Source organism: Pelobates fuscus, chromosome 3 (genome assembly GCF_036172605.1).
Source record: "Pelobates fuscus isolate aPelFus1 chromosome 3, aPelFus1.pri, whole genome shotgun sequence".
Classification (NCBI taxonomy): domain Eukaryota; kingdom Metazoa; phylum Chordata; class Amphibia; order Anura; family Pelobatidae; genus Pelobates; species Pelobates fuscus.
Window position 1 is genome coordinate 401,314,823 of NC_086319.1, and position 26,230 is coordinate 401,341,052.

A 26,230-nucleotide genomic window follows, 5' to 3' on the forward strand; every position below is an offset into this window, starting at 1 on the left:
AAGCGTATCGGACCCGACTATCCTCCTTCGCAATCCCGTCGTTAACCGAAGCCCCCGCTGGAAAAGACAGGTGATGAATCAGCCGAAACACCCCCGGTTCCGGAGGAATGGAAAACGGTCCCGCCATCCGTCCCAAGTCCACTTCTTTTTGTAGCTTAGCCGCCAGCATCCCTTCCTTACCCCGAATTGAGGACAAATTGTGCACAAATGACGCCTCCCCCGATGGAGTAAATGGGATCCTAAAACCGTCGGTGAAACCTTCCCAAAGCACCCGCGCGTCCCTATGCCTGGGATACCGCGCGAGCCACGGAAGCAGTCTTACCGCCCGTACCGGGGTCCTCCCCCCGAGGAAAGTCATCCTTTGATGCTGTCCTGGGGAGGGGTTTTCCTCTTCTAAAACACCGAACCGCCGGGTGAGCCCCACCACAGTGGGAACACTCATGTTTAAATCGACAACTGTTGTACCACCTGCAATGACTCTCATTGAAGAGCCAGCAGATGCCCTTCTTGATCCCGGCCGACGCCCAATAAGTAGTGTGTGAATTCTATGGGCAGCATTTGAATCTTATGGGCAGAGCAGTGTGTGAATGCAATAGAGAGTATGTGAATGCTATCTGCAGCTTGAGAATTCTATGGTCAGGACAGTGTGAGAATCCTATGAGCAGTATGTGAATGCAATGGGGAGTTTGTGAATGCAATGGGGAGTTTGTGAATGCAATAGACAGTATGTGAATGCTATGGGGAGTTTGTGAATCCAATAAGTAGTGTGTGAATTATATGGGCAGCATATGAATCTTATGAGCAGAGCAGTGTGTGGATGCAATAGACAGTATGTGAATGCTATTTGCAGCGTGTGAATTCTATGGGCAGACCAGTGTGTGAATGAAGTGGGCGGCGTGTGAATCCTATGGGCAGAGCAATATGTGATGTCTATGGGATGTGTATAAATGCTCACAAAATATAAACGTACCTTTTTACATCAAACACTGTATGAAAAAGACCATACCAGATCAAACTGTGGGACCGAGACTCAAGCAATATGCTGCAACTTTTGTGAGTATATATGTTGTTTTCTGTAGTAATAGAGGTTATATTTTTTTAACGTTACACTATGGGGTGAGCGCCACTTCCCTTTTAATTTAATTGTTTTAAACGCATTATTGGACAGTGTGTGCACAAGCTATCCAAGATGTTTGGAGGTAAAAGTTTGTAAATTACGGGACAGTCATTAGATAGAGATGCTGGTGCAATAGAAGGATTTATAGGGCTGTAAGATGTAAATGATAATAGCTTCTCCGCTAAGGACATATCAAGGCTGGAGGATAGTGGTCAGTGAGATAGGTGAAATGGCAGAAGCCAATAATTCAACATGAATATCCTCTGGTCCCAGTTCAGTGTCAATGACCATAACCATGTCCATGTCCATGACCATAACATCCGAGTGCGGCAGCATGTGTTCCAGCATGTCGGACACCAGTGTAATGCAAAACGGGGATTTTATTGCACATGGTTTACTGCATTATAGTGTGAGTATTGTTTTCTGTGCAAGAAACACATTAAACTAACGTATTGAACTTTTTTTCACAGTTTAAAAAATGACGTAATGATATACAAAGAGAAGAATAAAGTACAAATCAGAGGTGACAAAATCCACACAGCCTCAGAGACTATCAATAACTATCTCAGCCGTGTTTATGCTATTTTTTGTGGCTTGTAGTTTAATACCCAAGCTCTAATGATTCATGAGAACATATTTCTAATGTGTCTTTTTTACAGAGAAAAATGTCCTTGTAGATATCACAGGCATTAAACATGGATTTTCTTGGTATCATAAGCTCTTGCACCATCTTACGGGTTAGCTCAAGTACCATTGTTTCTCCAAATAAATGTTCTCCTTGTTATTAGAATAGTAGAGGCACCAGTGTAAAATAAAAATTATCATATTGGGCTTCGCGATAAAAATTCTCTCTTTTTCTACAAATTTAGCCTTCAGTTCCTGAACCTTCAACCAGAACCTGCACCACTACAGTTCAATAAATAAGAACACCAAATACTTGATCATACTGTTTCTGGGTGTCCTCTTCTTTGGACCGGAGCCTTCAGAGCCTTGGTTGTGGTCTACTGAGGGCAAAAAAGCTCACAATGAATTCTCTTGTTCTACTTTTCATTCACAAAATAAAGTGCAAATCTTCCTCAGTCCAGGAGGACTACAGCCTGCATTTTCTGATATTTGATGAGAAAATAAGGATAAAACTGGTCATTGTCAAAAATAACAAAGATGTCAGGGTTTTGTGTTTTATTGACACAAGAGTCGTAGAGTGAGCTGACCGGGTCTTCAGGACATATTGGTGGTGGACGGCGATATGAGGACTTTCCTAGTGCTGCACGTCCTACCAACACCTTTGCCAGAAACATAAAATGGTGCATGTTCTTGTCTGCAGTAGCGTACTTCTTAGAGAAACTGGCATCTCTGGCAAAGTAACATCCATGGCCATAGAGGGTCCCATTTCTACCAGAAACACGTGGGTCAAAGTTTTGTCTGGAAATTACCTCAACAAAAGAAGGGTCTGTGCCATGGAAAAAATAGCGCTCTACATTTTTCTTCTCTGTTCCAAGGAGTTGCTGGTTCATGAAAGCCCTTTTCCTACAATACATTTACGATAATTTTAGTATAGATACAAATTGATTTAACATTCTCTTCCCAACAGCTTGCCAAGCTCCGCTAATATTATTTATCATTCTATGCCACTCCACTATGGTAGCTCCTATTTGCCATCCCATGGAATCTTACCTGGCATATTTCTCCCACTGAAAGTAGTTCTGCACTCTAGAAATGTCTAGAATAATATACTGAGATTCAGGCATCGTCTTGTGGAAATAGCGGTACACATGCTGGAACTCTCTGTCTTCACATGTGAGAGAGATATTTTCATTATTATTCCTCAATGAGTTATCAGTAATGATCCAAGTCCGAGGATATGAATTGTTCAAAGAAGGTTTTGGAATAATATTGGAATAAATTAAATATTTCCAACTGCCTAGAGCCCTGGAACAAATATAACATTGACGTAAGTAAACTATAGACATGAAAGTTAACCCATCATAAACACATTCCAGGTAAACACAGTGACACAGACAGAATGAGCTGGAAGTCTGTCCCTCCCCCTGCAGGGTGACACAGTGACACAGACAGAAGGAGCTATGAGTCTGTCCCTCCCCCTGCAGGGTGACACAGTGACACAGACAGAAGGAGCTATGAGTCTGTCCCTCCCCCTGCAGGGTGACACAGTGACACAGACAGAAGGAGCTAGGAGTCTGTCCCTCCCCCTGCAGGGTGACACAGTGACACAGACAGAAGGAGCCATGAGTCTGTCCCTTCCCCTGCTGGGTGACACTGTGACACAGACAGAAGGAGCTATGAGTCTGCCCCTCCCCCTGCAGGGTGACACAGTGACACAGACAGAAGGAGCTGTAAGTCTGTCTCTCCCCTGCAGGGTGACACAGTGACACAGACAGAAGGAGCTGTAAGTCTGTCTCTCCCCTGCAGGGTGACACAGTGACACAGACAGAAGGAGCTATGAGTCTATCCCTCCCCCTGCAGGGTGACACAGTGACACAGACAGAAGGAGCTGTAAGTCTGTCCCTCCCCCTGCAGGGTGACACAGTGACACAGACAGAAGGAGCTATGAGTCTGTCCCTCCCCCTGCAGGGTGACACAGTGACACAGACAGAAGGAGCCATGAGTCTGTCCCTTCCCCTGCAGGGTGACACAGTGACACAGACAGAAGGAGCTATGAGTCTGCCCCTCCCCCTGCAGGGTGACACAGACAGAAGGAGCTATGAATCTGTCCCTCCCCCTGCAGGGTGACACGGTGACACAGACAGAAGGAGCTATGAGTCTGTCCCTCTCCCTGCAGGGTCACACACTGACACAGACAGAAGGAGCTATGAGTCTGTCCCTCTCAGGGCTGCATTTAGAAATTTTAGAACCCTTACATAGCTCAAGATCAGGAACCCAAAGTATGTCCCCAAGTCTGCCCACAGGACCCTCTGCCTAGTCTGCCCACAGTGGCTGTAAGTGTTATTGCATGAAGTGTGCCGTCTGTCTGTGTGTGATGTGCATGTTTTGACTGTATGATATGTGGTAGGTGTAAGCAATTTTTACTGTGTGTTGGACCATTCATTCCATTTGAGATGATCTCACCAGAGTTCGGATGTTATCATGACTGGTGATTTGAAGACCGGGCGCTGCCTCATCCTTCTAAGGTTCCCCGTTTGGATATTCTCTTGAAACATATTAGGAAGATTGAGTCTATACGTGAAGAATGAAGAGGAGCAGGTAATACTCTCACATTGATCCCTTAGACCATTCTCTATGCAGGTCACAAAATCCTGTGGGGTACAATTATAACATCAGTCAAGCCAATTAAGCTCCAGTTTAAATGCGTGTGGTTTATTGGAGCTCTGTGATATACTCATGGCTACATCACATTACTGTAAATGTTATTGTTGTCAAGCTCTTTAATTCTCTCATACACACTTCAAGTTTCTGCGGGTTATATTGCTGTGGAGCTCTGTGATTCTCTCATACTGTGGCAAACCTAGCCACTTCTGGAACACTGGACTTTACACGTCAAAAGGTTGTCGGTATTTTATGCTATGTTATGTATGTATTTTGCTGTGTCTTATGTGGCCATTGTAATTCGTATGCTAGCAGCCGTAAGCCACTAGCATTCAAGTACTTCGTTTCACGAACAGCGACTATCTGGGCTGTTCGTGAAACGAATATGGGCCCCACTGATAGACCACACATTAAGGGACGTGTGGCGCTCGTTAACCGATTGCAACAATGTTGCAATCGGTAATTAAAGGCTTTCCTAGGTGGCCGTCGTTCGACTACCGACCACGCGGCGGTCGGCCATCTTGGATCCTTTGTCTCTTCAGCGGTGTTTGGTCGTCGAGCGCCTGGAACTGAGAACGGCTACTTGACGACACGAACACCGCTGGACTTCCAGAGCGGTCGGGAGTTCCGCCCGTATCCCATTATGTTTCCCATCGGGGTTCGGTAGTTTTAAACCGAACTCGATGGTTACGTTTATTTCGTGCGCCGTTTGGTAGTTTTAGCTGGGATCTGAGCGGTATTCTCACGAAGTATAACCCCGGACTCCAGCTATCTACCGACTGTCCATTCGTGCAAAAAGAGTGAATTATATGGAAGTTATGGATTTTAATGTGAAATGTCGGTTTTACTGCACGGAGGGATAATCCACTTAACGGTGTATTCCAGTGGGAGTATCCTTCCCGTGCAGCAGTGCCTGATGGGAGAAATGTCCAGAATGTTAAGTCCCCCATGTAGTCCCCTACTGTATTACCCCTGCTAAGTCTGTCTGGAAACCCCTTGCATTGGGAATGGTATAAATATGGAACTGTGTTTCGTCCGGTTACTGGGGGATTTGGGATATTGCCTTACTTTTCAGCGCTGACTGTGGATTTACCCTTAATACCAGCGGAGATCGTGGATTTTAATATTGCACTCCGTTACACATACACACTTCACGTTTCTGTGGGTTATATTGCTGTGGAGCTCTGTGATTCGGTCATACACACTGCACATTACTATGAGTTTTATTGCTTTAGTGAATCTGTGTGATAGCTGGTCCATAAGAGTCATTTAGTCTGAACCTGTTAGCGTTCTGCATCATTCTGGCTACGTAAAGAGCTGTGGGCATAGCGTTCTGCATCATTCTGGCTACGTAAAGAGCTGTGGGCATAGCGTTCTGCGTCATTCTGGCTACGTAAAGAGCTGCGGGCATAGCGTTCTGCATCATTCTGACTACTAAAAGAGCTGCGGGCATAGCGTTCTGCATCATTCTGGCTACGTAAAGAGCTGTGGGCATAGCGTTCTGCGTCATTCTGACTACTAAAAGAGCTGCAGGCATAGCGTTCTGCATCATTCTGGCTACGTAAAGAGCTGCGGGCATAGCGTTCTGCGTCATTCTGGCTACGTAAAGAGCTGTGGGCATAACGTTCTGCATCATTCTGGCTACGTAAAGAACTGCTGGCATAGCATTCTGCGTCATTCTGGCTACGTAAAGAGCTGTGGGCATAGCGTTCTGCATCATTCTGGCTACGTGAAGAGCTGTGGGTATAGCGTTCTGCGTAATTCTGGCTACGTAAAGAGCTGAGGGCATAGCGTTCGGCGTCATTCTGGCTACGTAAAGAGCTGCGGGCATAGCGTTCTGCGTCATTCTGGCTACGTGAAGAGCTGCGGGCATAGCGTTCTGCATCATTCTGGCTACATAAAGAGCTGCGGGCATAGCGTTCTGCATCATTCTGACTACGTAAAGAGCTGCTGGCATAGCGTTCTGCATCATTCTGACTACGTAAAGAGCTGTGGGCATTGCGTTCTGCGTAATTCTGGCTACGTAAAGAGCTGCGGGCATAGCGTTCTGTGTCATTCTGGCTACGTAAAGAGCTGTGGGCATTGCGTTCTGCGTAATTCTGGCTACGTAAAGAGCTGCGGGCATAGCGTTCTGTGTCATTCTGGCTACGTAAAGAGCTGCGGGCATAGCGTTCTGCAGCATTCTGGCTACGTAAAGGGCTGTGGGCATAGCATTATGTGTCATTCTGACTACGTAAAGAGCTGCGGGCATAACGTTCTGCGTAATTCTGGCTACGTAAAGAGCTGCGGGCATAGCGTTCTGCATCATTCTGGCTACGTAAAGAGCTGCGGGCATAGCGTTCTGTGTCATTCTGGCTACGTAAAGAGATGCGGGTATAGCGTTCTGCGTCATTCTGGCTACGTAAAGAGCTGTGGGCATAGCGTTCTGCATCATTCTGGCTACGTAAAGAGCTGCGGGCATAGCGTTCTGCGTCATTCTGGCTACGTGAAGAGCTGCGGGTATAGCGTTCTGCATCATTCTGGCTACGTAAGGAGCTGTGGGTATAGCGTTCTGCGTCATTCTGGCTACGTGAAGAGTTGCGGGCATAGCGTTCTGCGTCATTCTGGCTACGTAAAGAGCTGCGGGCATAGCGTTCTGCATCATTCTGGCTACGTAAGGAGCTGTGGGCATAGCGTTCTGCGTCATTCTGGCTACGTGAAGAGTTGCGGGCATAGCGTTCTGCGTCATTCTGGCTACGTAAAGAGCTGTGGGCATAGCGTTCTGCGTCATTCTGGCTACGTGAAGAGCTGTGGGCATAGTGTTCTGTGTCATTCTGACTACGTAAAGAGCTGTGGGCATAGCGTTCTGCATCATTCTGGCTACGTAAAGAGCTGCGGGCATAGCGTTCTGCATCATTCTGGCTACGTAAGGAGCTGTGGGCATAGCGTTCTGCGTCATTCTGGCTACGTGAAGAGTTGCGGGCATAGCGTTCTGCGTCATTCTGGCTACGTAAAGAGCTGCGGGCATAGCGTTCTGCATCATTCTGGCTACGTAAAGAACTGCGGGCATAGCGTTCTGCATCATTCTGACTACGTAAAGAGCTGATGGCATAGCATTCTGCGTCATTCTGGCTATGTAAAGAGCTGCGGGCATAGCGTTCTGCATCATTCTGGCTACGTAAAGAGCTGTGGGCATAGCGTTCTGCGTCATTCTGGCTACGTAAAGAGCTGCGGGCATAGCGTTCTGCATCATTCTGACTACGTAAAGAGCTGTGGGCATAGCGTTCTGCATCATTCTGGCTACGTAAAGAGCTGCGGGCATAGCGTTCTGCATCATTCTGGCTACGTAAAGAGCTGCGGGCATAGCGTTCTGCGTCATTCTGGCTACGTGAAGAGCTGTGGGCATAGCGTTCTGTGTCATTCTGGCTACGTAAAGAGCTGCGGGCATAACGTTCTGCATCATTCTGGCTACATAAAGAGCTGTGGGCATATTGTTCTGCGTCATTCTGGCTACGTAAAGAGCTGCGGGCATAGCGTTCTGCAGCATTCTGGCTACATAAAGAGCTGTGGGCATATTGTTCTGCGTCATTCTGGCTACGTAAAGAGCTGCGGGCATAGCGTTCTGCGGCATTCTGGCTACGTAAAGAGCTGCGGGCATAGCGTTCTGCGGCATTCTGGCTACGTGAAGAGCTGCGGGCATAGCGTTCTGCGGCATTCTGGCTACGTAAAGAGCTGCGGGCATAACGTTCTGCGTAATTCTGGCTACGTAAAGAGCTGCGGGCATAGCGTTCTGCGGCATTCTGGCTACGTAAAGAGCTGTGGGCATTGCGTTCTGCGTCATTCCTGAAGCTGAAACAACACACAGCATCATTATTGCGATGCTGAGCTGGTTGAGGCAACTGCTTAAAGCACTGCATCACTTTTTGCTCTTGGACGGTTAGTCCTGCATCGACATTGCCGCTAGAATGTCGCACGGCATTACTTTGAGAGGAGGAACAACCCTAGCTAGAGTTGGGTACCCAGACACTGGCATGCTGCGACCGCCACACCATGCTTCGGAAAGACATAGTTAGATGAAGGTTTGGGAAGTATTTTTTATATGACACAGGGAAGATAAATTTAGAGACACAAAGTGAAGGGGGAATGTGGAGACACCAGAGGAATAAGCGAGGAACATGGGTGGTGGCAGGTTAGAGATGAGACACATGCAGTAATGGCACAGAAGGACAGATGCAGTGGTTAGGATTATGAAGATACATATTACGAGTGTGTCAGGTCTCAGCTGCAGAGTGACCTACACTATGTATTGTGCAGTAGAAGTTATTAAAACTATCAGTGACAGGCAGCAGCATAGTGCTGTTAGAATGGCTGACAGTGAGTCTGTTGGTGACATTGCACATTTGGCAGGGGGTAGTAGCATTGTGCTCTGCTCTCCCTGTGCTACTTCCAAAATGGCTTTTTGCTTCTCTCTCACGTGGACACTGTAACCCCATTCCCTGATGCTATGTGCCAATTATAGAGAGGCCGATAGCATGCCTCTGCTGCCCAGATAGCAACCAATGGAAGGCCCTGAAATTCCTTCTTAAAGGGCATATACAAAACATACTGGAGAGATTTAAGAACTGTCCTGTTTTCTTGACATGCCCAGTAGCTCTCAAGAATGCTTCTCCAGACAGCAATAAACCATGGGGGGGCTGAACTGAAGCCTATTACAAAATTAAAGAGACACATGTATGATTTTGACACACATGTTGCCATAGGCAATGTCTGGAGTATGTTAATCTACTTTATTCCCCAATATTGTTCAGTCATCCTACTTAAACTACTGCAAAGTTTTTCTATATAAAACCTGGTGGGGCGCTGCCCCTAGTGGACGAGCCTCTGTTCGATGTATGAATGATTAAACACTGTATCCAATATTAACAATTTAGGTTAACTTTATATTGCTTTTCTGATTGCTTTTATTGCACATGAAAGTTGATATACATAAAATAAAACATGTATATGTTATGTATATTTTTTCTATACTGGTTTTAATTTTGATGCGTTTTGATGAGTTGGTATCAGCATGTAACACGTCCCCTTGCAACACACACACACACACAGACACAGACACAGACACACACACCTAGCATTCCATCTTCAATTTACAATTTACCTGATTATATTCAGCCCATTTGTCATCAGTTTCTTCATAGTAATATTTATACAGAGTGTTAAAAGGGACAGGGGCGCTCGTGGAGGTGGAGAGACGACGGATGCGATCAAACACAGAACTGTTGTAGACGGTCATAGTGCTGAAATCAATTGTCACCATGAGACCTCTGAAATTAAAACATACATGGTCAGGGCAGGGAAAACAATTATAAGGGCAGAAATAAAACCATGAGTCTGTCCCTCCTCCTGCAGGGTGACACAGTGACACAGACAGAAGGAGCTATGAGTCTGTCCCTCCCCCTGCAGGGTGACACTGTGACACAGACAGAAGGAGCTATGAGTCTGTCCCTCCCCCTGCAGGGTGACACAGTGACACAGACAGAAGGAGCTATGAGTCTGTCCCTCCCCCTGCAGGGTGACACAGTGACACAGACAGAAGGAGCTATGAGTCTGTCCCTCCGCCTGCAGGGTGACACAGACAGAAGGAGCTATGAGTCTGTCCCTCCCCCAGCAGGGTGACACAGTGACACAGACAGAAGGAGCTATGAGTCTGTCCCTCCCCCTGCAGGGTGACACAGTGACACAGACAGAAGGAGCTATGAGTCTGTCCCTTCCCCTGCAGGGTGACACAGACAGAAGGAGCTATGAGTCTTCCTGGTTTGTTTAGCTCAGTGGAGTTAAACTCAAGAAGCAGCAATTACCCAGAGCTCCTGCCTTGCAAAGACTTTTCATTAAGCTGCATTGGGAAGTCTGTGATTGGACAGCCATAGAATGTCTGGGCGGGGTTAGAAGAGGAGGGCTTCCAAAGGCTGCAAACAAGAGATCAGTAGCTTTTGCAAGCTGTTTTTATATATAACCCCAATGAAAAAATGCATAATTCAATTCATGCAAGTTTTGATTTGGGGTATATCTACAAAATGGTGATTTGTATTTTTCTTGTATTTGGGGAGTGGAATGTCTCTTCAAGAAACCCACTCTGCTTGTTGGAAAAACAGATTTTTTTAGATGCGCCTTTTATTTCTACTGAATAAGTATCTATTTTAGAAATTACCTTCAACCATCCACTTCTACTTTCTCATATACGTACGTGTGCAGTCCAGTCACATGCACCACTTCAGGGTCACAGTACAGTCTCTCCAGAGATTCTTGAGCACTTGATATCACATTAGACCACGTTTGCGCGTTAACATCCCACAATTGCCATGAAAATGGAAGGACTGTGTGGTGCTGTGGACATCCACAACCCGAAAAGCATTTTCCGCAAAGAAATTCGGGGCAGATGTGTATGCCCTCCTCTTGGTGGGTGTGATATTGATGGCAATTCATTTCATAGCATATTATTGATTCTTCAAGCTTGGCACTAGGCGCCAATGGCTGACATGTTTCCTGTTCTTGGATGCCTTGAATGGTTTCGTTGGTACTAGATGTATCTCCAACTTCGAGCTTGTGGAGGGCTATCTCCTCTGCTGTGGGATCCAACTCAGTGGCCTCGATTAAGTTCACGGACATTAGCTTGCTTTTTCGCATTCGCATTGTGTACACAGTTGGAGGTTGGCTAGAAATCAAAAATAAAATGATAGACTAATTAATCATAATATTGCACAGCAGCCGAAACATCAGAAATATGGAAACATATTTAGCATTAACAGGAATGCTACCAGAAACAAAGTCATTAAAGTGTTTTAATACTTTTCCATCCGAAATACTCACAAAACAAATTGGTCAATTAAATTACAGCGGTTCAATGCATTTTAAATGCTTTTTTTTTAATGTTTTTTTTGTTTTCTTTTAATTCGGCAACACTTTTGCATGCATCATAATTGTTTGTGCTCAGAAAATGCGTTGGGGTTTGTTGCACGGCTGAGATTGCATCTGTTTTGCTTTATTATATGCAGATGAATAATAAATAACGGTATCGTGCCTACAGCAAATACGTTCAGTTTGTAACCTCTAATCATTCTGAATACAGGCAAATTGTAGACAAGAAATCACCCATGGGATTTTACTGACGCATTTTGTGCCCACCCAGCCACTTCCACACGTGTCTGATGAAGTGCCAAGGTGAGCACAAAACACGTCAGGTTGATTCATTCTTTCCCCCTGTAAGATACCCGTGCTGTTGCTTCAATAAAGGTTTGCCTTTTTCCTTATCTCTTATAGGTTAGGACACTATTTTTTCTCCTAGGAGGAATCCGGTATCTCTATTTAACTCTATACATCTCTAATTAGCCTAAATACATATTGTCCAACCCTACAGACACACAGACCCCTTACGGCCATACCCCAATGGATATTATCCAACCCTACAGCCATACTGCCCCCTTACAGCCATACCCCAATAGATATTATCCAACCCTACAGCCATACTGCCCCCTTACAGCCATACCCCAATACATATTATCAAACCCTACAGCCATACTGCCCCCTTACAGCCATACCCCAATAGATATTATCCAACCCTACAGCCATACTGCCCCCTTACAGCCACAACCCAATACATATTATCCAACCCTACAGCCATACTGCCCCCTTACAGCCACAACCCAATACATATTATCCAACCCTACAGCCATACTGCCCCCCTTACAGCCATACCCCAATACATATTATCAAACCCTACAGCCATACTGCCCCCCTTACAGCCATATCCCAATACATATTATCAAACCCTACAGCCATACTGCCCCCTTACAGCCATAACCCAATACATATTATCCAACCCTACAGCCATACTGCCCCCTTACAGCCATACCCCAATAGATATTATCCAACCCTACAGCCATACTGCCCCCTTACAGCCATACCCCAATACATATTATCCAACCCTACAGCCATACTGCCCCCTTACAGCCATACCCCAATACATATTACCAAACCCTACAGCCATACTGCCCCCTTACAGCCATACCCCAATACATATTATCCAACCCTACAGCCATACTGCCCCCTTACAGCCATACCCCAATACATATTATCCAACCCTACAGCCATACTACCCCCTTACAGTCACACCCAATACATATTATCCAACCCTACAACCATACTGCCCCCTTACGGCCATACCCCAATACATATTATCCAACCCTACAGCCATACTGCCCCCTTACAGCCATATCCCAATACATATTATCCAACCCTACAGCCATACCCCAATACATAATATCCAACCCTACAGCCATACCCCAATTATTATCCAACCATGGAGCCATACATACAGCCATACTGCCCCCTTATAGCCATACCTCAATACATATTAGCCACACAGCCCCCTTACAGCCATACCCCAATACATAATATCCAACCCTACAGCCATACTGCCCCCGTACAGCCATAACCCAATACATATTATCCAACCCTACAGCCATACTGCCCCCTTACAGCCATACCCCAATACATATTATCAAACCCAACAGCCATACTGCCCCCTTACAGCCATATCCCAATACACATTATCCAACCCTACAGCCATACTGCCCCCTTGCAGCCATACCCCAATACATATTATCAAACCCTACAGTCATACTGCCCCCTTTCAGCCATACCCCAATACATATTATCCAACCCTACATCCATACTGCCCCCCTGAACAAAACAACCATATTGCTCTCACATCCATACCCCCAGTACATACTGTCCAATCCTATTGGGCACCTGTGACCCTGACTCCAGTTCACTGGTTGTCCTTCCTTGTACCACTTTTGGTAGGTAATAACCACTGCATACCAAAAACACCCCACAAGACTTGCCATATTGGAGATGAGCTGGCCCTGTCATCTAACTATTACTAATTTGATACATTGTTCTTTTTCTAAATTAAAACGTTTAGTTGCATTAAAGGGACACTATAGGCATTAAAACAACTTTAAAAAAAAAAAAAACTTTGCTTAATGAAGAAGTTTTAATGTATAGATCATGTCTTTGCAGTCTTACTGTCTGTCATTTAGAAGTTAAAATCACTTTTGTTTGTGTTTACGCAGCCTTAGCCAAACCTCTCTTAACTGTGACTTACACAGCCTGCATTAAAAAAAAAACTAAATGGTTTCATTTTTAATCATATGTTAATTTTACATAGTTACATAGTTACATAGCTGAAAAGAGACTTGCGTCCATCAAGTTCCTTCCTCACATTTGTTTTTTGCTGTTGATCCAAAAGAAGGCAAAAAAACCCAGTTTGAAGCACTTCCAATTTTGCAACAAGCTAGGAAAAAAATTCTTCTTGACCCCAGAATGGCAGTCAGATTTATCCTTGGATCAAGCAGTTACCCTACATTGAAAGATTATATCCTTGAATATTCTGTTTTTGCAAGTATGCATCTAGTAGCTGTTTGAACATCTGTATGGACTCTGATAAAACCACTTCTTCAGGCAGAGAATTTCACATCCTGATTGTTCTTACAGTAAAAAAAATTTTCCTTTGCCTTAGACAAAATCTTCTTTCTTCTAGTCTAAACTCATGACCTTGTGTCCTATGTAAAGTCCGGTTTGTGAATAGATTTCCACACAATGGTTTGTATTGGCCCCGAATTTATTTGTATAATGTTATCATATCCCCTCTCAGGCGACGTTTTTCTAAACTAAATAGGTTTAAATTTGTTAACCTTTCTTCATAGCTGATATGTTCCATTCCTTTTATTAATTTTGTAGCCCGCCTCTGCACTTTTTCTAGTGCCATAATATCCTTCTTTAGAACAGGTGCCCAAAATTGCACAGCATATTCAATGTGTGGTCTTACCAGTGATTTATAAAGAGGCAAAATTATATTCTCGTCCCGAGAATGAATGCCCTTTTTCATGCATGACAGTACCCTACTGGCCTTGGCCACTGCTGATTGACATTGCACATTGTTGCATAGTTTGTTGTCTATAACAATTCCCAAGTCCTTTTCGTGTGTTGTTATCCCTAATTCGCTTCCATTAAGGGTATACGTTGCTTGTGTATTCTTTACGCCGAAGTGCATAATTCTGCATTTTTCAACATTAAATGTCATCTGCCATTTGAGTGCCCAGTCCTCCAGTCTATCTAAATCCCTTTGCAGCAAAGTAATATCTTGCTCACATTGTATTATTTTACAAAGTTTTGTGTCATCTGCAAACACTGAAACATGACTTTCAATGCTGTCTTCAAGATCATTTATAAACATGTTAAATAGAAAGGGTCCCAGAACAGACCCCTGAGGGACACAACTTGCCACCTCTGTCTAGCTTGAAAATGTACCATTAACGACAACTCTTTGTGACAATAGAAACTAAATAAAATGACTGTATTATTTTAATGTCTATAGAGGTCACACGTGGTTTTCTGCGCGTCATTTGGAAAAAAAACTATTAAAAAAGAGGGGAAACGTTTTTAGCACTATATTTATTTAATTCTATTTTATCATTTCCAGGCACTGCATCAGGAAAACTCTATCTTTAATGCCCAGGCAATCGAGGGTCCCCTAAAGTAGGGCTGTACCTTCTTTAGTGGGTATCCACCACGCTTGTTCCCCAGCAGATCTTGTGTTGCAGAGGACAATTTCATAGCTCATAATAGTATAGTGAAATTATGTTCCTCTTAGACTTTCTTTACATCACAGGAGCATGTCCTACAAGGGAAAGAGATTTCAGAAACGAGTGACATTTTACTGTGTCAACAAACCACTAGACTTGGGCATTCATTTTCCAAAGAATCGTAATTCGTCCCGAACAGTACAATGGAAGAGTCAGTTAATGAACAAATTGCTCAATGAACAAAAATCTGTATCCACAATTGGTTCGTTAGTTCATTCTTGTAAGTTCTGAAAATTGTTGTTGTGTTTAGGGTATTTAATGTATATTTAAAAGAAAACAGAACATCACATGAGCAGAAAAAATAAATATTTACCACAAATTATTTTATTTTTCCAAAAATCTTTTTATGAAAAACAAGCAAAATACGGGTAAATGCCGATGAGGGAGATTTGTCAAAGTGTCTAATTTCCGTAGAATTTATTAGATCTATTTTTGTAGGGGGGGGAAGGGGGGGGAAGGGGGGGGCATTTGTCATTTTTGAATACATGCCATTTTTCTGAGACACAACAGATTGTGAACATTTACGAAAAGTGTTCTTTTTCTCTTCTCCCCACAACTGTAAATTTGACAGTGTTACAAAACTGTTACAAAACCCTTATTGCACTGTGTACTTTTCAATGCTATTTTCGCCTTTCTGTCTTATGTGCAGTCGTTGGTATGGTTCAGCACGAATCCTTTGTGTAAGCGTATAGGTGGCCGCCATTTCGGGACTTTGCACGTGTTCGCGGCCATCTTACGTACGAACAGCGGTGTTTGCCAGCAATCGTCTGGAACTAAAAACGGAGACGCACCCAGGCGAACACCGCTGAGACCTCCAGGATAGCATAACTTCGTGCTGGACCTACCGAACAGCCCACCGTTGGGTAGGACGATTACTCTCCGCAGGGGGAGTACAGCGACCTCCAGGATAACTATGGATGACCATGGGTTCGTGGAGTTTTCCCGTACGAACGGAGACCGACCGCAAGGCCTAAACGTGTGGAACTATTTTCGGCCAGAAAGTCTGTGCGGTCGGTCAAAACTTTGAAAACCCCTAACTCCTGAACCGTCCATCCGAACGGGTTGGTTTTCGGATATGTTGCTCCCCTGAACAAGACCTGTACAGCGGTGTAGGATTTAAAGGGGTACCCCCTGGTTTCGGGGTACATCCAGAACTTGGTTGAAAATATGTACTGTATAATTGGGTTAACTGTTTATCTGAGGGGAGGAGATGTGTGGGAGGTACCCAATATGTGATTGGTGATTTTATGCCTCCCCCTGGGAGTATCCTGTTTACATGTAACCACAATAAAAAGCAGGCTGGTCAGCCCAGTCCTGAGTTCTTACTTGACCCTCAAATCGCTGCTTTGACTCGTTTTGTGGGTAGAAAAGGTATCCTAGCTATGCTATAGCTAGTGGGATGTTTCCACACTTACAGGACTCGCATGGAATACTATGGAACTCGGCTCTCCCCTCTTCAGCAACTAGGAATCCAGACAACTAAACGGTCCAGCTCTCAGCTAGCCTAAGGGTAACCGTAACATTTGGTGGCAGCGGTGGGATGATTCTGGATATCCTAGGAGAGGCACGGAACGGATGGAGAGCACCTACGCAAAATTGAAACGTACAACCCTGAAAGATTTATTGGAAAGCAGAGGAAGGCACGCCAGCAACCGGCCAAAGAGGGAACTGATCGCAGAATTGACAGAACTGGATCAAAGCTCCACAATGGCGGAAACACCAATCACGGATGATGATGCAAAGGCAAGAATTGTTCGGGGGAGGCTTCCCTTATACGGGCCAAACCCATCTATAGAACTGATACAGCAATTGATGGTGGAGGCAGACGCGGATTTACAAAAGACCCGAGCCTACAACGTTGAAATGGCCAACGCACAACGCACTGCTGAAGCCCCACAAGTAATCGTTCCTGTTGAAACTGCTGGGAAGCCTAAAATACCCTTTGCGGCATTCCGATCCTTCCTGGAGAGCGAGACAGGAATTGATGAGTACTTGGCAGACTTCGAAAGGCAATGCGCCCTGCACCAGATTCCCACCAGAGAGTGGCCCACGATCTTGTCTGGGAAGCTATCCGGGCGAGCCCTGGAAGCTTTTCGTACTTTGGGTACTGAGGAAGTGACACAGTATGAACGAGTTAAAGAGACTCTGCTAAAAAGATACGCGGTGACTCCAGACACGTATCGCCGGCAGTTTCGGGGCACGAAAAAGAAGCCTAACGATACACATATGGAATGGGCGCACCGAATGCGGAGAGCGGTAAATCACTGGATGAGCGGAAGTAAAGCTGTGACTGGTGAGGAAATTTTACAATTATTCCTCTTAGAACATTTTTACGATGGCATGGAACAAAAAGGGAAGGAGTGGCTGCGAGACCGGCGACCTTCCACTCTAGAAGAAGCGGCCAAATTAGCTGATGAACATTACGATTCACGTCTTCACGAGTCCACAAACTACCGGGCTCCAGCACGGGTTGAGCCCAGAGAGGTTTACCGTGCACCTCCTCGTACGGAGTTCCGGGCCCCAGTACCCGCCGGGCCCCCCAGACACTCAGGGTCATCCAATAACAATTTTGATCGTCCTAGGCCCACTTGCCACCGATGCAAGCAACCAGGACATTTCATGGCCAACTGCCCGCTTGGCACACACCAGCCGCCCAGGAATTACAATTACCCCTCTGGGCCCTACCGTCCTGCCCGAGCCCTCTGTGTTAACCAGGAGACCCCTATGGAGGAATATTTGGGGCCGCTTCACGAGGCAGACCCGGTATATGCGGCTTCGGATAACCGACAGCACCATCGGCAGAAGGTATGGCTCGAAGGGCGATCTACCGAGGGGTTGAGAGACACAGGGGCTACCATAACACTGGTACAAAGTCATTTGGTGCCAGAACACAAGAGGTCAGGGCAGACCGTAGCCGTTAGAGTGGCGGGAGGGGATGTGTACAAAGTCCCGACCGCTAAAGTACATCTTGATTGGGGAGCGGGGAAAGGAGCTGTAAACGTGGGTATAATGGACCATTTACCTGCTGAAGTACTACTGGGCAACGATTTGGGCCCCATGACTTCGGCCTATGCACCAGTATATACCAACGAAGCGAACCCAGTGACTACACGGGCACAAGCCCGGACGGACCGAGAACCCTCACCAGTGCGGGAGACCCAGGTAAGACCAACCCCGACTTCTCTTGACCTGTTAGACCCCATACCCTGGGACACCCCAGTTACCTTTGAGACCGAGTCTAGGACTGACCCGACCTTACAAAAATACCGGGAACGAGCAGAGACAGGGGGGAGCGGGGCAGATAACGAAACTTTTCTATGGGAAAAAGGGAAACTATACCGCTTGACAGAGAAAAAGGGACAACGTAGGCGACAGCTGGTAGTACCCCACAAATACCGTCGGGAAATCCTCAAAATAGGACACGACATCCCCTTGGCAGGTCACTTAGCTATAACACGTACGCTACACCGCATTACCCACACATTCTTTTGGCCAGGAGTACACGCTGACGTTAAGAATTACTGTAATACTTGCGATGTATGTCAACGAGTGGGAAGGCGAGGCGATCACCCTAAAGCGCATCTAGTCAATATGCCCATTGTAGAGGAACCCTTTAGCAGGGTTGCTATTGACCTAGTAGGACCACTGGCCACCCCTAGTCCCTCCGGTAAGCGCTACATCCTTACCGTAGTAGACTACGCTACCCGGTACCCCGAGGCAGTCGCCCTGTCCAACATCCAAGCGGATACGGTAGCGAATGCCCTGGTACAAGTGTTCTCCCGGGTAGGATTTCCAAAAGAAATTCTATCCGACCGGGGCACCCAATTCACAGCAGAATTGACCCAACAACTCTGGCAGGTGTGCAAAATTAAATCCCTCCTGAGTTCTCCCTATCACCCCCAAACGAACGGACTTTGTGAGAGGTTTAACGGAACCCTCAAGCAAATGCTCAAAACGTTCACACAGGAGTACCGAGATTGGGAACGCTTTCTGCCGCATCTCCTATTTGCGTATCGGGAGGTGCCCCAGGAAACGACAGGGTTCTCTCCCTTTGAGTTGCTCTACGGACGAAAGGTACGGGGCCCCCTAAACCTGATCCGAGAACACTGGGAAGGAGAGACGGAAACGGACGGTGTCCCTATTGTGCCATACGTATTGGAACTCAGGGACCGCATGGAGCAGCTAGCCAAATCAGTGCAGGCTAACCTCCAGTCGGCCCAGAAAAGACAGAAAGTATGGTACGATAGGGGGGCCCGAAGAAGAATCTTTACCGTAGGACAAAAGGTGTTAGTACTTAAGCCGGTAAAGACCGACAAGTTACAAGCATCATGGCAGGGCCCATACCAGATCGTAGAAAAAAGGGGCGACACCACTTATGTTATAGCCAGTTGTCACGACAACAACCTCAGGAAGACATTCCATGTAAACATGCTCAAGGAATACTTGGAGCGCCCCGAGAACGTGACCGCCGTATGTTGTCCTCCCCAGGAAGACCCCGACAGTCTACCCATTCCCGACTTGCTGGAAAAGAGTCCACCCACAGGGGTAGTGACCCAGGTTCAGATAGGAGACCGACTTAGCCCCACTGAAAGGGAGCAGCTCAATACACTCCTCCAGTCCAAGCACCTCACGTTCTCCCAGAAACCAGGGTACACCACCTTAACTACCCACCAGGTCGATACCCCCGGACAAACACCCTTACGCCAACCCCCGTATCGCATCCCCGAGGCCGTTAGAGCCGGAATGAAGAAGGAGATAGATGAGATGCTCCAACTCAGGGTGATTGAGCCCTCCGATAGTCCCTGGGCCTCCCCGGTTGTCCTGGTACCCAAGAAAGATGGGACAACCCGGTTCTGTGTAGACTATAGGAGACTCAATGAAAAAACAGTAACAGACGCCTACCCTATGCCCAGGGTAGACGAGCTACTTGATCGCATAGCCAGGGGAAATTACCTGACCACTATCGACCTCTGTAAGGGTTACTGGCAGATTCCCCTGGCCCCGGAGGCTATCCCCAAGTCGGCCTTCGTCACCCCCTTCGGCCTATACCAGTTTAAGGTAATGCCGTTTGGAATGAAGAACGCCCCCGCTACATTCCAGCGCTTGGTGGATAGACTCCTGGATGGCTTCCAGGGTTTTGCCTGTGCATACCTGGACGACATAGCGATTCACAGTGAGTCCTGGGAGGACCACTTAGCTCACGTAGGAATGGTTCTGGATCAGATCCGGGCGGCTGGCCTGACTCTGAAACCAGAAAAATGTCACTTTGGGATGGCCGAGGTACAGTACCTGGGTCATCGGGTGGGGTGCGGAAAACAGCGACCAGAGCCGGCCAAGATAGAAGCTGTTGCCAACTGGCCCACCCCCATCACAAAAACACAGGTTTTAGCCTTTCTGGGCACAGCAGGGTACTATAGACGATTTGTACCCGACTACAGCACACTTGCCAAACCTTTGACTGACTTGACCAAGAAAAACTTACCTCGACAGGTCCTGTGGTCTCCCCACTGTGAAACGGCTTTTCAGGCCCTCAAAAATGCTTTGGTTGGGGGCGGAGCCTGATGGGCAAGGGGAACAGACGTGTGTGTCCCGAGCTCCTCGTGGAAAACGGGAAAAAGTGACTTTATCTTCGGCAACTCTGCCAACAATGCCACCGATGGGCAGCATAACGCCCAGGGGGAACACAGCGACACGCTCCAAGACTCTAACGAGCAGATTAGCCGCGGGAGCCCGGAGAGACACCGTTGCGGCCTACTACACCGGTCCGAGAGAGAGGCGGCCGATCTCTCTGTGCACTGGTAATTCGAACATGCAATCCCCCTCCCTGCCTCCCTCCCCCCCCACTGGACCGGCGGGGGTTATCCCGGTCTTTACCCAACAACTCGATTACCCAAATCAAGTGACACGACACAAGCACCCTGACCTAACCCAGGGCCCACCCGAGCAACTCAAAATGGCGACGGAAGCAAGGCCTGAAGACACGACACAGGAGTGGAGTACCCCAGCCCTGTGCTCTGTGGACCGCATGCTACAGCGGCTGCATGAGCACTTTAACCAGCTATGGGCCAACCTGGAGAACGTCCTGGGGTCTAGCCAGCTACAGCCCCGAAACCGAAAGCAAGGCGGCGGAAAAAGGAGAGGGCAGAGGACCCACTCGGGCCTTAAACGCATTGGCAAGCCTGCACTTCATGATACTAGCCCACCCGGGCCGGGAGCCACTAAGGGCGTGACCCGGAGGCATCGCCCGCATGGACGGAGAGACGGCCACCACAGACGGCGGCAGATCATCAGATTCCCCAGTCACTCCTACTGCGGGAAAGACACGACCCACAGAAGAGTTCGGGTCAGTGGCTTACGGATGTCGGCCTTCACCCCAGCCTGGGGCTGGAGGGAGGACTTACCTCGTCCCCGCCGAATAGCTGCCTCTGCAACCGATGCTGCCACAAATGCAGCAGGCCGTACACGGAACCCGGAGCGGGAACGCAATCCGCAAGAGAGTTGCTACCGGACCACAGACGGGACCCGAGCACACAACTCACACACACAGCGGGACAAACAAGCAGCCAGAAGAAATCCACAGCTTGATCGGCTGCAAAGACGCACCGAGAAGAAAGCAGGATCCTCCAGGGACGGAATGGCTCTGCCGAGCCGAGGCATTGGCTGACAGTGCCATGTGCCCTCGAGTGAGGTACCCATGTCCCCCTCAGGACTTACAGCCGTACCCAGCTTGCCGGCACCAAAAGAGGCAATATTAATATACACATGTCGAAGTTAATTTTATGTTAAATCGAATTTTAGCAGATTGCATTTACTCATCAGTGACCTAACCAGAGCTAATTTAATGATTAATCTATATTATGTTTTAACTAACTCACATATCTCAGAACCTCGTACAGTGTCATTAATAGACCAGATATGTTCTAACTAAACTTGCTAACCTATTACATACCGACAACCTAACCCTAATATGATGATAATGTTGTTGTCCTAGCTTGAATAATGACTGTTAACCCACTCAACGTATTATTAACCCTGTAAGTACCTAGGAATGTCCTGTGAATGCCTAAAAAGAAACAAACTTGTTGTTGAACTCAAAACTATATTGATAATAGATTGTTAACGTTACCATTACTTAGTTTACTTTAAATTGTAGTTATTGCTCGGAATACTTATGCCACACTCGAGCATGTTAAAGCGCGACTAATCCTAGGGCCTGAGGTTACAGCGATGATATAAAATACACTCACTAACCTCACGCTATTGTTGATAAACGACTGAAGAATCCCTTATGACCAACCAGCATGTACCCAGCTTGATTTAGTCACTCTCACTATGTGTAAACGTGTGCATACCTTCTAACCACCCTATTTGAACTATGTTTTAATATATGATGTAAGCATCTATAGGACTTTAGCTTCTGTCTACAAGACGAAATAAGCCCTATGTTTTGCGTTTTCTAAATATAGCCAGTATAAATGTCAATTTATGCAAGCTAAGCAGCTGTACACTTAAAAATATAAAAATGTGCTGAAGAAGCGAAATGAAGCCAGCGATAACGCATGTTGTTCAATACCTTATGTGATATGTTTCATTGTGTTTTATGCCTGTCCCTGCACTCGTTATTGTGACGGTGCGGGACGACTTGTTCATTCACGCACAATAAAAATAAAGAATTAAAAAAAAAAAAAAAAAAAAATGCTTTGGTTAATGCTCCTGTCTTGGCGGCCCCAGCCCTTAACAAACGTTTTATCGTCCATACAGACGCTTCCATGTTCGGGCTGGGAGCCGTCCTTAGCCAAGTAGGTGAAGATGGAGGGGAGCACCCAGTGGCCTACATCAGCCGGAAGCTCCTGCCCCGCGAAGTCAGCTATGCAGCGATTGAAAAGGAGTGTTTGGCCTTGGTATGGGCATTAAAGAAATTGACTCCCTATTTATATGGACAAGAGTTCACTCTGGTCACCGACCATAACCCGTTGGTGTGGCTAAACCGGGTCTCTGGAGATAACGGCAGGTTATTACGTTGGAGCTTATCATTACAACCCTTCAATTTCACCATTTCCTACCGACCCGGGAAACAGAATGGCAATGCGGACGGGTTGTCCAGACAAACGGACCTCAGCCCAGCATAACCAGCGGTCTGGACAGCCTTAGTCTGCCCCGAAAAGGGGTCAGACGGTGTCTGCCAGAGTGTTCCACAAAAAGGGAGCACTGTTACAAAACTGTTACAAAACCCTTATTGCACTGTGTACTTTTCAATGCTATTTTCGCCTTTCTGTCTTATGTGCAGTCGTTGGTATGGTTCAGCACGAATCCTTTGTGTAAGCGTATAGGTGGCCGCCATTTCGGGACTTTGCACGTGTTCGCGGCCATCTTACGTACGAACAGCGGTGTTTGCCAGCAATCGTCTGGAACTAAAAACGGAGACGCACCCAGGCGAACACCGCTGAGACCTCCAGGATAGCATAACTTCGTGCTGGACCTACCGAACAGCCCACCGTTGGGTAGGACGATTACTCTCCGCAGGGGGAGTACAGCGACCTCCAGGATAACTATGGATGACCATGGGTTCGTGGAGTTTTCCCGTACGAACGGAGACCGACCGCAAGGCCTAAACGTGTGGAACTATTTTCGGCCAGAAAGTCTGTGCGGTCGGTCAAAACTTTGAAAACCCCTAACTCCTGAACCGTCCATCCGAACGGGTTGGTTTTCAGATATGTTGCTCCCCTGAACAAGACCTGTACAGCGGTGTAGGATTTAAAGGGGTACCCCCTGGTTTCGGGGTACATCCAGAACTTGGTTGAAAATATGTACTGTATAATTGGGTTAACTGTTTATCTGAGGGGAGGAGATGTGTGGGAGGTACCCAATATGTGATTGGTGATTTTATGCCTCCCCCTGGGAGTATCCTGTTTACATGTAACCACAATAAAAAGCAGGCTGGTCAGCCCAGTCCTGAGTTCTTACTTGACCCTCAAATCGCTGCTTTGACTCGTTTTGTGGGTAGAAAAGGTATCCTAGCTATGCTATAGCTAGTGGGATGTTTCCACACTTACAGGACTCGCATGGAATACTATGGAACTCGGCTCTCCCCTCTTCAGCAACTAGGAATCCAGACAACTAAACGGTCCAGCTCTCAGCTAGCCTAAGGGTAACCGTAACAGACTCATCTGAAATGGAATTTACTATAAAAACAACGTCACTTTTAAGATGACTTTAATGATATCTGATAAGGCATGCAGGCATCACAAAATCGCATCATCAATAAGGCTAAAAGATAAATAGATAAATAGAAATAATGAATAAATATAGATATGCCAAACATGGCCAAGCTGTGGCTTGCGAACTGCATTCGTCTCTTTGGACTGCCAATGTGGCTTGCAGCACTTTTCTGGGCCGGCACTACCATAAGGCGTACCGTAATGAGACATATGGGCACACTGGGGTTATGAGACATATGGGCACACTGGGGTTATGAGACATATGAGCACACTGGGGCCTTTTTATATACCTTTATATATACCAATATATACCTTTTTAAATAAAAAAAAAGCATTCCCCTATTTTTATCACATACACATAATTCTTAATTTTTTTATATTTTTTATTTATTTTAATTAATAGTGATATATTGATATAAATCCTCTCCCATCTTCGTTATATCTATGTAGGAAATTGCAGAATTAGAAATGGATATGAATGATTTTGCCTTATGTATTTATGTTTTTCTCTCATTTTAGGGTTCCAGGTCCACTCATAACTACTATTTTCAAAACAAAGGGTGACATATTCTTAATGTTTTCTTATATACCGCATTTTTCTTCTAGCTTATAATTTAGTTTTTAATGTGTTGTGTTGTTTGTATTGCGTATAAGTACTGTATAAGAGCCCATCATTAAGCAAAGACTATTCACAAACTACCCTTTTGACGGTGGAACGCATTTTTGCATTTCACGTAGACGTGGTGAAATTTGAATCTCCCTGGCTGGGAATGACACGGAATATTTTTGCCTTTCCCAGGCCACACTGAGTTTAGAGGAATTGTCTTGGGCCACACAAAAAAATATATAATATAATTTATATAATAAAACTTCAAAAACCCTTTTCTTAATTTTTATATTTTGCATTTGCTTAGTAGATAAATCCCTTATTTGTTATCTTTATGATGGACTACTATATTTAAGAATACTAAATTAGGGAGTTATCAGAACCACTCACATACAATCAGACACACATAATTACTGGCATACAAACAAAAATCACATTCATATGATATGCACACATTTAGTAACTAAGAGATCCACCCTGCCTGCCTACCTTGCTCTGGGAGGGTCGGAGTGGATCCTTTTCCTGGTGGCTAGTGGTTGCTGCTGTGGTGGGATCGCTGTGCTCTTCCTGCACAGGTCCCTCGAGCCTGGGTTAGAGTAACCCTTTAAACCTGGAATAAGAGAACAGGAGATAGCTTATAAAGTGAACACGTTGTTCTTATTGAAAGTGAAACCATTTTGTTTTCATGTAGGCTGTGTGAGTCACAGTCAGGGAATGTGTGACTAGGGCTAAATAAATAAAATAAAAAAGTGTTAACTCCTAAATGGCAGTGAGACTGCAGGGGCATGGTCTATACACCAAAACGGCTTCATTAAGCTAAAGTTGATTTGGTGCTTAGAGCGTCCCTTTAAATACGGCAATCCCAAATAAGTATATCAGATTAGAAAGCCATCTAATATATTGTTTAATTTTTTAGTTATATAGATGAAGGCAGCCCTCCATTCATTTACAGACATGGCGTTGAGCCCTCATATGGAGTTAAGGTCACAATTATTGTTTTTATGTAATTATGCACTTTCCAGAAAGTGATGGGTCCCCTTTAATATTAAGCAACACTTAAAAGCATCAAAACAACCCGATACGCTTTCAGTCTAGAAAGCTATTTCAAAATAGTCACACGAAATCTGTTTGCAGACTTATGGTGAATATTATTACATGTAGCGTGCCTGCTTTCGGAACCAAAAGTTATTAAAGGAACACTATAGGCACCCAGACCATCTATAGGCACCCAGATCATCTTATCGAAGTGGTCTGGGTGCAGTGTCCCTGTCCCCCCTTAGTCCTGCAATGTTAATTACTGCAGTTTTAGAGAAACTAC

At 45.9% G+C, this 26,230-nt stretch overlaps 1 protein-coding gene across 1 annotated transcript; it reads right to left on the bottom strand.

Annotated features, from left to right (window-relative positions):
* Positions 1-1,489: 1,489 nt before the first annotated feature.
* Positions 1,490-25,479, bottom strand: LOC134601524 (protein mono-ADP-ribosyltransferase TIPARP-like). Its single transcript, XM_063446034.1, has 6 exons — positions 25,402-25,479; positions 10,626-11,093; positions 9,540-9,705; positions 4,205-4,392; positions 2,792-3,046; positions 1,490-2,644 (listed from the first exon to the last, which is right to left on the bottom strand). The coding sequence occupies exons 2-6, from the start codon at positions 11,069-11,071 to the stop codon at positions 2,194-2,196; spliced, it is 1,506 nt and encodes a 501-aa protein (XP_063302104.1). The 5' UTR covers positions 11,072-11,093; positions 25,402-25,479; the 3' UTR covers positions 1,490-2,193.
* Positions 25,480-26,230: the final 751 nt, after the last annotated feature.